General features: G+C 40.5%; 1 protein-coding gene across 2 annotated transcripts in view; it reads left to right on the forward strand.

The window, feature by feature from the left end:
* Positions 1 to 13,622, forward strand: part of sorl1 (sortilin-related receptor, L(DLR class) A repeats containing) — an 82,359-nt gene that overhangs the window by 11,221 nt on the left and 57,516 nt on the right. For both annotated transcript variants that reach the window (XM_065959962.1, XM_020644864.3), the window contains exons 2-5: positions 3,035 to 3,151; positions 3,711 to 3,845; positions 5,330 to 5,491; positions 7,149 to 7,216. In XM_065959962.1, the coding sequence (XP_065816034.1) occupies positions 3,035 to 3,151; positions 3,711 to 3,845; positions 5,330 to 5,491; positions 7,149 to 7,216 (482 nt within the window). The remainder of the gene's footprint in view (positions 1 to 3,034; positions 3,152 to 3,710; positions 3,846 to 5,329; positions 5,492 to 7,148; positions 7,217 to 13,622) is intronic.

Genomic DNA, 13,622 nt, shown 5'->3' on the forward strand with positions numbered 1-13,622 from the left:
GTCTGACACATCTCCCGATGTGAAGGACATGCATGAAAAACCAACTCAGGAAGATGTCATGGCCAGCCTCCCTGAAATTTTCTAGACATTTTCAGATTTTCATTATTCAACTCCTCGGTGTTGAGACAAATGTAAGAACGAAAATGAGATTAACTTTCATATTATAAAAGTGAATGTGATAATGTTTCACTCTGGGGAAGAAGGATGACTGTAACAAATCAGTGTGATCTGCTAACTGTCTCAAGAATAGATTTAGACATCAGTTCAGCTCAACACATGGTTTATATCTGAGGCTTCAGCAGACAGCCATGACTTTCTGCTTCACAGTAAAACCTCAGACATAATGCTGCAAATCTGCCCTGATTTAAAGAGCAGGGCAGCTAGACAAGCTCATTTCTCTTCCTTCAATTTAAAAGCATGAAGACTCAATTACTTTGTCTCTTCCATGTCCCGTCTGTCAAACTTACACAATGAAGATAAAGATCAAGGAAGGGAAGCCTTCAGGGCTTCATGACAACTCATTACGGTTTGCAAACAAACACAGCTGACACCTGAGATAACCTCCCGCTGTAGAGCCCAAATCTGTCAGGGCACATCTCAAAAACAAGTTGCATAACAGATAATAAACAAGTTAACCAAGATAGTGTTCACCTTGAGGGCTAATTCTGAGTTCTGAGTTTAAAGCTGCACTCCTAAATAATGAAGTATGAAGGAAATGTCCACATCACTATGGTTAAAGATAATTGTGTCACTTGTAGATACAAACCATGCCCATAAACTCCACTCTTTTACTCTTTTCACACATGCAAAACTCCTGAACATTTCAGAGTGATCTGCAGGTGTCAATGACATTTTCACCCAAAATTAACCCGGACATTTTGCAGCCAATTCTTTAGAACATTTCTGCAAGAAGTCATGGTTAGTGCTCGCGGTGTGCGGAAAACCGATATCAATACTGTCACAGGTTTTACATTCTGCCAAGACATGGGTTTGTGCGATACTGTTATCACCGATTTTAAAACCACACTTTTGGTTGTAGCGCACACTTAAGCCGACACCAAATGCTAAACCTACCTGCAACAGTGGCGAGTAAATTAAAGTAGCGTCAAATAGTGATTTGTGACAGACAACAGCTCAGAGTGAGGGCAGAAGTCTTCTGCTTGTTTAGCTCTGACACCCAGAGCAGAGCCAGCGGCCTCACACGCTCACTGACCAAACGGCAACGCCCACTCCTCGTGTCAGAGCAGTTGATCAGTTTTCAAACAAAAGTGAAATGTGGCAAACCTGTTTTCTCCCCTCTCCAATTTCATCACATAACGGCAACATTAAGCCAGTGTGTTCACTCAGGATCAAGAGATTGGCTGTAAATACCGTAACTCCCTTTGGTGTTATTGAAAAACCTCTGCTAAATCTCAGTTAATTCAATGATAAACACTCCCTTCACAATACAAGTCCCCCGTTAACAACTGAACACAGTGAATTACAAAAGTATCTTTCTCTGGTCTGATACACAGAAATGATTATCACATCACAGGCTCGTTTGACGGGGAGAAGGGGGGATGTAGGGTGTGTGGATATGCATTCATATGCACAATCGGTTTTTCCGTTTCTGTTTTTGCTAACCTTTAGTAATAAACTTAATTGTAATATAACTTTTTTATTAGATATAGTTTTTATTTCTAAAAGACAAAGATGATTGGAAAGTACCAATCAGATGTCCTGCACCAGCCGACGCTCAAAGCTTCCCTGCTGTCTTAGGTATTCCACATTTACCGTAGGATGGCATAGAAAGCTCAGCTCAAATGACCACCTCCACGGTTACTGGAGACCGCACATCACGTCACACATCCTGCTAAAGAAAGGAAAGAAAAGATAGACAGAAGCTGAGAAGGCTGCAACGAGAAAGAGTTTTGATAAAGCAAGAGGACAAACCAGAGGAAGCACTCATAACACCTTTGAAGTGACATTTGAGGGAGCGCTGAGGGGAGCGTGTGGGCTAAGACGGAGACCTGAGGAGATGCTACTTTTCAAATCTTGCTAGCTTTCAATAAGTACCACCCTGCCTTTAAAAGGAACCAATGCTTAATCCAGATACGGTGTAAAAGCAGCTGGAAGTCATTTATGTCGCTTACTCAAGCTGTCCCTGTTGAAGCCACACAACCATCCCTTTTTTTACATTGTTATTTTCTAACAGTGCAGATAAGGAAGCTCCACCATCACTATCAGCTTTGCACATTTATATTGAATCCACAATGGGAAAATATCGGCGTTCTAGTGCATGATTTAACGGAAGCAAGAGCGGCACAACATGTAAACAAACAGCGGGAGCTTCATATACACACACTCAGTTAGCACCACAAACAGCCCTGTAAAAGTGGGGCCGTAAAAGTTCTGCCTTTAGCTGACAATGTGAAAGGGGCTTGTGACTCTGTAGCTAAGACAGATGAATGAAAAGTAGCAAAAAGAGCTCTCAATTTTCACATACATTTCCATGTTTCACAGGGATCTTTATTGAGCTGTTTGCATACTGCCTGGTCAATTCAAATTTCAAAGTCAAAATGTGTTTTTGCAACCTGAGCAGCTGTTGTTGTTTAAAATAAAGACTTAATTGTGCAGCACACCGGGAGCTGACGGTACAGTTGGAGAATAAAATGTTATGTTCACTCTTGTTTTATTTTTATCACAACACATTAAACTGTGCTGGAAGCAGGTTGTTTAGGTTTGCTTGACATCCTCTGCAGCTGGAGTCTCAGTCACTATAGTGCATGATTTGAGATTTAATGAACCAACCTTGACCTCAAAACAACAACAAGGCAGATTAAAAAAAACTGATTCATAGAAACATTCAGTTTGACTCCAGATTAGATTTAAAGCTTTGCTCAATTTACCTTGCAGTCCTTGTTTATGTTTTGTTTCTTATTTGTCCTGTTCTCTCGCTTTGCACCAACCCAGTATCTCCATGGTGAAGTGTGAATCGGCCTGTTTGCCTTTTTCCCTGATGCACATCTTTAATTCATCTCATTTTGTCCTGCAGGCCAACCTGAACGACTCTCACAACCAGATGGTGGTCCACTGGGCCGGAGAGAAGAGCAATGTGATCGTTGCGTTGGCCCGAGACAGCGCAGGAGCCACCGGGCCCAAAACCAGCTCGGTACGTTCAGCTAAAACATAAATGAGAGTTTATCTTGTTGCCTGAAACGCCTCGCATATTGTACATGTTGTCTCCCCAGTCTTACCGTCCCTTTTGAATTGAAACTCCATCAGTAAGTAACCTCAATAAGTGAGCAGTGCAGCAGAAGGTGTTTTTGCTCACACTCGTCTAACATGTTTCTCATGTTTCTGGTGATGTTTTGATTGTAGGGCCACAGATTGAGTCCTCCATCTGTCATCTAATAACACAAACACACAAACACAAGCACACACTTGTGATTAACTGAAAGCCTAAAGCCCAGTCATTGAACCTGCTCCCCTTTTATCTTTCTGTTCTAACTTCCCCACCGGCACTGCTTTTGATTAATTCCCTTCCCGAGCTTACTTGAAAACAATGGAAGATAACAGGCAGACTATATCTCCAATGGATTATGAATTAGGGTGTTTTTTGTTTGTTGAGAAACCTTGGTCCCTGTTTTTACACATTTTGGGGTCTTAATGACTGACGACAAAGTGAAGTCATTGATTTTTTTTCTCCTCTTCTGCTTTTGCTCCTCCAGATCTATGTGTCGTACGACTACGGGACCACCTTCACGCTCGTCTCAGAGAAATTCCAGCTCTCAGGGGTGAAGTTCAAAGAGGGAGCAAAGCAGGTCATCTCCCAGTTCTACCACAGTCCTGCAGACAACAGACGGGTAGGTCTGAAAACTTCTAACGTCAGGTATAATCAGTTGACGAGTGGGGAGTGGGGATATGACGGCTGTTTCCGCCTCACAGAGACTCTGTCAGGATCCTTTCTGTAATGTTGTTAGACACTACAGTAAAACAATCTGAGCTTGTTAGTGACATACACAAGAACCGTAAGTGGACTTACTTTAATCCGACATGTTTTGCCAACAGGGATTATGATGCAGATTTGTTTCACTGAAGCTGGAGCACCACCAAAACTTTCTGTACCTTGTACTTTAGACCCCCAGAGAAATAAAATAATGATGGTTTCAAAGTTACACTAAAATACCCCTTTAATGCGTTTGCGGTGGATGTCTGTGTTGCTTGGAACTGGGATGGACGGAGATGCAGAAAGAAAGAGACAGATAGAGACAAAAAGATCAACAACAACAACAATTAATAAGATCCATTTATAGCTGCAATGTCAAAAACAATTAGGGACTGACCAATATGGGATTTCTGGGTCCGATACCGATATTAGGAAGAGAAAAAAGTAAAAATATAATAGACCTATTAAAAAAGAAATATCGGCTGATATTTTCTTCAGATCTATCTGAGATCGTAGAGATAAATATAGATATAGATACAAACTTGTTTTGTGTTGAGCACTCAAATGCAGTTATCAAACACTTGTCGAAAAAATATATAATGAAGACAAGATGGTCACTTAACTGGAAAGTAGCTGCTCATGAACGTGCATCTCAGCTTGACACTCTGGAGGGTGATAATGATTGTTGTAATCAATATATATCTAGTAATATCACAGCATGTCTGTGATCTAATTACCGATGCCGATGGTCACTGGGTATTCTAATATCGGCTGATATTATCGGCTGGCCGATTTATCAAAAGAGTATAGTCTGATATTAATAGTCGTAAGAATCTAAAAAAGTGTGAACATGAAATAAAACTGAATCAAATACTAATTAAGGAAATTCAAGTCTTTAACTGCTCCTAGAATTTAATATAAGAGATATTTTTCAGATGCTATCCTCTGAACTCTTAATGGCCCCCTGGTCCCAGCAGGCATGACTTAGTGAAGCTTCCTCTGTGCATTAGTGATCTGTACATTAGTGATCCCCCACCCTTGACTTTCTGTTCAAACACTGCAGTCAGAAATCACTGAAGCACCTGAGAAAGCCTTCGTGCTTCAGTAACTTGTGTTTTCTGCTTTGCTCTGCCCTGCTTACGGAGAACTGAGTGGTTATTGGGGAAAACAGTGACACAGCACATCAAAGCGAGCTGAGAAACGTGGGATTAGCTCAGTGCAATTACATAATCAAACTGTGTAATGCCACTGGGGAATGCAAAGTGTTGATGGAGCACTGAGCTGTAAGACTTCCTAGCTTGAAAAAAAATTGCAATATTTCAGCTCCAAGTAAGGTTTAAATTCAGTCGTATGTGTTTTTTTGTTTGTTTCTAATGAGTTTGTTTTCTTCCTCTCCATCAGTACCTTTTTGTGGACTCCACCAACAACTACCTGTGGAACACCTTTGACTTCTGTAAGAGTGTGCAAGGCTTCTCTCTGCCCTTCAAACCCACAGACCTGCTGCTCCACAACAGAAGATCCAACCTGGTGCTGGGCTATGACGGCTCACACCCGAACAAGCAGGTACAGACAGACCCGCTCCCCCTGTAACAGAAAGTGTATCATCATCACAAGGTGTACGCTAGATTCATCATAGATTTATTAGCTAACCCTTTGTGATACTTCAAGAATGACACCTGCAGAGCATCAACTGAAAGAATAGAAATGTAACAAATTTAATTTTGCTCCTACTATTTTTTTTTTTTACAAGTTCAATCAAAAGATCTAAGACCTTTAAAGTCAAACCAAATGCTTGTTTCTCTCAATTATGTTCACAAAGTCGTAAAACCCATTTAACTCAGGTTAGCCATGATTGACAGCTCTGTTGACAGCGTCCTCAGCTGATTTAGCAGAGGAGAGAAAGAGTAATAAAAACTACCACAGAAGTCATAACTGTGAGTGTGTGTTTTGAAATGACACAAAAATCTGTTCTGCTGTGGACTGTACCCACCAGAGAGATCTTTGACGTTTAATCTGTGAGTTAAATGTGTGCTTCGGTTAGCGGAAAAGGGGCATGACGCTAATTTCCGCGGATCCGCCAACCAGCTCTCTTCTTCCCGTGTTGAGGCGCTAAATTGGGTCACCAGCACTATATATGTCATCATCGAACATGGGGGTATTTTGGCTTCAATTTTATTCAATGAAAGGAGACAAAGACGTGATGTCCATATTTATATACGGTTAATGACACCAACCTAATGTTCCTTAGTGTAGCTTTTATGATTAAGTTATTAAGTTTAACAATTATGGTTTTATTAATTTACTTACAACCGACGGGTCAGGTCTATCAAGATGCTGATTAAACAGCAGGATTGTCCGAACAGATTTTTGTTGGTTGCTGTGAACACTTAAATGTGCAGTTTCACTCAACCAAACAAAGCCTGGGAATTTGACATCACATTTATCTAGCCAGTACGACTTCACTAGATTCCCCCTGCAAGATAGTCTCAGACCAGCCACACGCAGGTATGTGTGTCCTGGTGTTGTGTGGTTGACAACACATTATTAAGCCAGCTTTTGTTGCCAGCTGCAGTCCAGACACACCTGGGTAAATAATGACTCTGTTTATCCTGCTACAGGGATTTCAAGTTATAAAAAATGAGAGAAACAAGCCATTTGAGTGTCTTATTTTTTCTGTCATGTCATAAATAATAGAAGCAAAAACAAAAAGTGGTGTTATTGTGTTATTGTTCAATGTATTTCACTGCTCACATGTAGACCAAGAGGTTACTTTTCCATCAGTTATGCCCTCAGACTTCAACTCATAGCCACATTCTGATCCAATATTTTTAAATTCAGATACTTCTAATGCACATATGTAATACATCAAATCATCAATTTCCTCATGATTGGGTCTATTTAGAAATGCTTAAGCTTCTGTGCACCTCATGAGCTGCTTTTAGATTTTCTGCACTTTTCTGATGTTGAATACAGAATAAATGGTAACTGAGAGCAGAGAGTGTCTTTGCCAAGGTTTCACCATGGAAGGTTTTTTTTTTGTTTTCTTGAAGCACAATAGCGCCAAACGGCTCTTCAGTGTTCTCATGTCACATGTGCAAGAGCCAAAACGAAAGGAATGAGCATGACCTACATTTTTACAGTTCACCATCCCCCTCCTCCTTTTTCTTTTTCTTCCTCTTCTTCCTCCTCCTCCTAACACCGCATCTCTCCCCTCCTGCAGCTGTGGAAATCAGACGACTTTGGGGAGACATGGGTGTTGATCCAAGAGCACGTGAAGACCTACTTTTGGTAAGACACATCCACTGTCTCAGGATTGTATGTATACTTCAGATGACAAATGTCCTGAACTCTGTGCTGCATTCAGGGCCCCCGGTATGTGCAGGAAATAGCAAACATAACCTTCCAGAAATCCCAGTTCAGCCCTTGCTACAAAATAATACTCAGCTTTCAGGCAGAAAGGACCATGAAACTGTTCACAAATGGTATGGGTTAAAAATACTGTAATGCTTTATTACATGCATGGCTGTAATATGTAAAAATCACAAGTTGTTAAAGTGTAATGATATATCAGTTTGTCAGACCTCTGGGGCCTTATATTTATATTTTAATATTAAAAATAGGACTCTCTAATCAGATTCCGCTGCCAGTTCAAGTCACTGCGTCACTATTTAACGACTCCTGACGATGGCACTCATGACTGTAATGACAGAAGTGATCCAAATAAGAAGTGGATTAAAGTGAGATAAAAGAAGAAGAAAAAGAGAACCCACTTTACCTTTTGAGGGGCTTTTTGTGTTCTTCAGTGAATCATAAATAGTGATTAATCCTACATGATGGGCTTGCAGTACACCAATCATCGCAGAATCGCTGAGTCATGATATTATATATGATATTGTAAACGTGGGACATCGTATTGTGTGGTACCCTGTGGTTCTTTCCTAATACTAATGTGATATTGATGAATGTTTATTGAAAGATTTCCAAAAACATACTACTTAAAAAAACAACCTTAATGCATAGATCAGCTTTGTTTGACATTAAAGAGTCTAGAGCCAAACGACGCTCCCCTGACAGCTGTAAATGAGTCAAAAGAATCCAGTTGGATTGGGATGTGTGTTCTTGAGAGGTTTAAACATGTTTACACAACATGACAGCGGTGAAACACCGTGTTTGTCTTTAAGGAGGGGCGAGTGAAAGGCTTCATTATTTGAGTAGCTGAAACAGGATCAGACACGAGGGCTGACCTGGTTCATATTTACTTTCACTTTCTCAGTTTCGTGCGTGCGTGCGTGCGTGCGTGCGTGCGTGTGTGTGCTGTTAACAGGGGCAATCCATACTATGAATATGATGCAAATAATTGGGATTTGTGGCACGAGTCGTTAGACTGCTGTTGGTGCTCCGTTCAGCAGAAGAGTTAAAACACTGTTTGAAGCACAAACTGAGCCTGGATTGTTAAAGGATAATAAAGAATGATCAGGATAAAAGGATAAAAGTATTTTTCCTCGGAAACCTGGTTTAAATCATTCCTCTTCTTCACAATCACATCAAACTTTCATAACTACCAGGTTGTGACAAAACGAGTTCAACCTGACATCTCACACCTCTCAGGCTCATTAACGGAAATATAGACTGTTACACAAGATGTTTCTAACAACAAAGTGTAGTGTTACTGGTTGTTAGTCTAAATGAAAAATGGGATTAACGTGTGGCTGTTTGACTCTAGTGGTGAGTAAAAAGATGTTCTACTGGTCAGGAGGCGGGAATCTTTGCAGAACAAATGCACAAAAGAGCAAAAACAAAAGCAAAACCCCGCACACTATGGCTGAGTCTGCTTTTATTCCTCTCTTGGCCCCGCCCTGATCCGAGCAAACCATTTCAGGAGTCAAAGCCAAAGAACAAAATTCCCCCTGAAACGACAGTTAATCACCAAACAGAAAAATAACATGACAAGTTGGAAGCTAAAGAAAAACACAAACCGCCAATGATGTGGGGCAATAACTGGGGAGGCAGTAGCTCAGGCTGTAGGGACTCAAACAGGTTCAAGTCACGGACCAAGTATGGAAGTTGGTCTGGCAGCTGGAGAGGCACTGCCCAGGTGCCCTTGCGTAAGGCCACTGAACCCACATCCGCACTCTGACATCTCTCCACCAACGCATGTCCACAGGTCATGTTTGTGCATGTGTGTATTTTCAGGCCTGTGTGTGAGAAGCAGGTCTCTCAATGACAGAGTGTGAAACCAGAATTTCCCCTCAGGGATTAATAAAGTATATAAGAATGATATTCTAACTTGTTAAGTACAGGTGGCCTCACTCTGCTGGCTGCAGTAAGTATAGGGAATGTAGGGGCAGGTGAAAAAAGTATGGAGGAACCTTTTCACAGAACATTTCAAACCAGTGCCAAACCAGTATACACTTTACACAACCCTCAAGTTTGGGAGCCTCTCCAGAAGTCTCTGTTTTTTGAGGCTCTTAAAGGCCCATCCAGAATAAATGTTATATAACAAAATCTTATTGGTTTGATGCTTTAGGCGTGAGCACTTTGTGGTGTGTAGCTGCTTCTTTGAACAGACGTTGTGAGGTAACTCTTAGGAACAACACAGAAGGACCACTGACAGGCAGGAGGAGAAAAGAGGATTCTTTTAAGCCCTGCTTTTCATTTAAGACTTCTATGATGTATTTGTTTTAATTGCCTTAAACCTTACGAGATCTATTTCCTTTATGTGATGTTAATAATTGACATAATCGACGTGAATGTAACATCCTTGAGCTTACTGATTTCTGGCGTCTATAAAAGTCGGCCTGTTGCTCAGGTCGGATGAATACAGTTCGGTTGTGTTGAATTTCCTCCCTGAATCAAAGAGAAAAGGACTCTCCTGCTTTGAATGAAAACATATTGATTCATATTCTTTTTTTTTAACTCAGATTGACAAAAGCTTGTAAATAGCTTAGCTGTTAAAGTAGTGAAAGTTGTGGCACTGCTGCCAGCAGCCACACAATGAAGGCAGTGATTGCATATCTACGTTCATGCCAAATACTTCCTCAGTCTGTTGCTTTAGATTGAAATGAAGGCGGGGCTTTAGACTCTACAAAACAACTCGTGAGGAAGAAAACAGCTCTAAACAAGGCCTTAGGAGTAAATTAGTATCAAGATGAATGTCTCTGGATCTCTTTAAAGTGATCAAAATCACTTTTTCTTCTGGATTCTGTCACCGATAAGACACACACACACACACACACACACACAACCACACACACACACACACACACACCTACATACCTTGTTCAAGTGAAAGGCGCCTGATTGTTTAGTGATACAGTTAAAGCTCACTGTAGTGTTGATATTGGAAGAATAGAACTGTAAATACAACATTTAAAAGTACATTCATCCACAACATGGAGATATACACTAGACAACCAAAATAAAGAATCATGAATCAGCAGTTACAGCATTCCTTTAATTTGAGAGAAGATCATTTCATTATAAGGATTATGGTAGTTGAATTGTTGCAGAGTTAATAGCAGAGAAAAAGAAAGAAGTGTGAGAATTTAAAAAATGTATAGCCTCAAATGAAATCGCTGACTCACTAAACTCCAGATAGTTGTTCATCCTGGTAAAATGTGTTCTCAACACTTTCTCATCACCCCAGTCGTATTTTATGTACACATGATCATTCCTCATTATTCATTAATAGACACTAGCTCTGAAGTCTTTAATGAATTCAGGAAGCTCTACTCAAGACAGCTAGGTCAGCCTTATTTATTAATGTGATCAGATAGTTAAAAATATCTGCTCACTTTTATGGAGAGGCTTTAAATTTGTAACTATGCACCTGATGTTTGTTAAAAAACAATGACTATATCATTTATTCCTCTTCACAAAATGTCCTTTATGTGTTCATCCACCAGGGTTGGAAATTAGCACCCGTCACCTGCCGAATATGGGTGTTTATTTTGCAGTGACGGGTGAATTTGCTCAAATTACCAGTGACGGTGGCTGGTAAATAACAGTGAGGTAACAGAGTTATTTTAAAACGTGTGCTTTTGAAAGAACAAATTGATTATCTTGCCTTTCAGTCGAGGTTCATTTGCAGATGAATCAGCAAAATGAGTTAGCCTTTGAGAACATGGCTGCAATGGAAACTCTTACCAGCCTCTTTTAATCATCTAATAAAATCACCAAGATATTATTTTTTATAGCGAGACAAAAAGCATGTCAGTATTTTCTTTAATAGTTGAAACATTTTCCCTTCATAAAATAGCCGATTACTTGAGTACTGTTAGCCTTGATCTTATATGTCATTACATTATGCTGCCAGTAAAAAAAAAAAAAAAAGTGTCATGTAAAAAAAAGAAAGAGTGGCAGGTACATTTTAGAATCCACCAGTCACAGTAGCAGGTACTACAGACCTGTAGTATTGCTTAATATGTAAATTATGTAACCTGAAACTTGTTTCCATTTCCATCCCCGTCATCCCCACACCCTGAAATCACTCCAAAACTAATTTTAAAAAGTCATCCCAACATCACAGCAGCCCAAAGACTGATGTGTATATTTCCCTGTAGCCTCCCAGCAATATTCAGCCTCTAACAGAATCTGTAGTTTAAGCTTTCTCTCTCATAGATTGCCTGATTATTTAATCATTGATGGCATGCAGCGGTCAGCCAGCAAGACTTGATAGAGTCTGTTAAAGCTACCCCTCTGCAGAGCTACAGCCGCCAAGAAAAACTGCAAATAATCTGGGGACAAAGGCAGCACAAATAAAGATTGATCTGAACCCAAACTCTACCCCCTGAAGGCCCCCTGTGGCTCCATCCAATTTGGGTCTAATCCTGTTTGTTCTGCCTTGAGGAAGAGGGGGGCCTCTGTCATGCTGCAGATCAGTCTAAAGGCTCTGCTACTGGATGCGTTTAAAACCCAATCTGATGTGTCGATCACCCACCCGACTCTTAATCTTCTGATCTCATCGCTCTGAGACGGACCGAGTGCTACAATCCTCTGTGTATACAATGAGAAGTACAATCCCCTTTTCTTCTACGGATTACAGACGTAAAGCAAATCCTGCAGAAGCTTCTTTGAAATGCATCGAGACGAATAAAAGAGGGTTAACAAGAAAACACAAGAAAGGAGTAAACGTCATGGCTAAGAAAGTAAATGCACAGGTTAAAGTTGTCTTTTGGAGTTTATTTTTGTTTTATAAAGCCGAACTATTAACATGTTATAAGTAGGGATGTGCACATTTATTTCACTAAACGTCGTCACCCCTTCTGGTCGGCACCAGAGTGGGTAAAAATAATGATTATTTGACCTTTGATTGAGGTGAAATGTTTTGCTGCGTAACATAGTATAACATCCATCGACTGACTGTAGCTCCGGTTAATGGGTCTGCTGATTAAAAAACGGAAAAGTGAAAAGGAAATTTCTATCTGTTATGTACTTGTTGTCCTTAGACAGAACTTGGCTATTGGTGTCGTTTGACATTGACATGTCATGCAAAAAGATCATTTTCAAAAACAAAGTTTCTCAGAGCCAATGAGTGGAAGCGTTCTTCATTGGGCACTTCAGGTCCAAACTGATTTGATTCAGATTTTCTTCTGATATGAGATTTTCCGACCAGAAATATTTACATCATTCATTATCATCTATAAGGATGTTAGATTCTGTTCAGTTTAAAGTAAACCTGCACATTTTAAAAGGACAGATTTGAGGACATCTTGACTCTTTGTGTTTGTTTACTCTGCTGTGAATGTACTCCAAAATAAAGTACGACAACAAGCGTCTGTTAGCCGACAGCTAACGACTCAGATGTGTTGAAGGGTTAAAGTACGAGAACATTTTAACAGGCACAGTGTAAAACGCCTTCCTTTCTTTCAAAAACTTTGCAGGGACACCCAAATCAAATGACAAACACAACTGTCAGAAAATGGGTACTTAACAGACGGAGGGGGGATTTTTTTGAAGTGTTTAGAGCGTGCAGAGATGAATCTAAAGGAAGGGACAGAGACAGACTGCCAATGGCCTTCTGTGCACTCTCAGCCCAGACAGTGTCCATCAGCTGAACAGGAACCTTTGAAAGAATGCCACAGAGGCCGAGCAGAGTGGAGACACACTGCTCCCTCTGTTCGGCTCCCCAGAGTCTGCAGGAAAACACACTGATTTAGAAGGCAAGACGATAAGACGCAGTGAACCTCCTCCATTCATTCAGGCTGACTCTCTGTGCAACTGTGTCAGAACAGCCTGGCCGTGCACTTGAGGCCACAAATAGTTTGAACACACTTGTTTTAAAGGTTCACACATAGACATGTGCTTTCAGTTTGGACATCCTGATGCACCCTTTTTGAAGTTCTGCTATTTGATACAGCAAAAGAAATGACAAATGCTGTGCCATTGAAACAGCAAGAATAATTCAGATGTTTTAGAAGGTGTAGCAGCAGAGTCCTCAGGCTGAATTCAGTACATGTTTTTCACAGACTGACACCTTTTAAGATGTTGGATACAAGTCTCCACATTTAGATGATTTCTGAAATGAGACCTGGAGGAAAGCCCACTGAACAGCAGGATAAAAGCTGAGTTCGTCCTGAATATCAAAACAGTTCCCATTGCAGTGCACATCCAAAGATATGGATATTCTGTGTGCTGTTTGGAGTCCTAAGCTCACCTTCCCTTCATTTCCGGGAAATGTGGGGAAAAAAAAAAA

The sequence above is a fragment of the Labrus bergylta genome, chromosome 11 (assembly GCF_963930695.1).
Source record: "Labrus bergylta chromosome 11, fLabBer1.1, whole genome shotgun sequence".
Classification (NCBI taxonomy): Eukaryota; Metazoa; Chordata; class Actinopteri; order Labriformes; family Labridae; genus Labrus; species Labrus bergylta.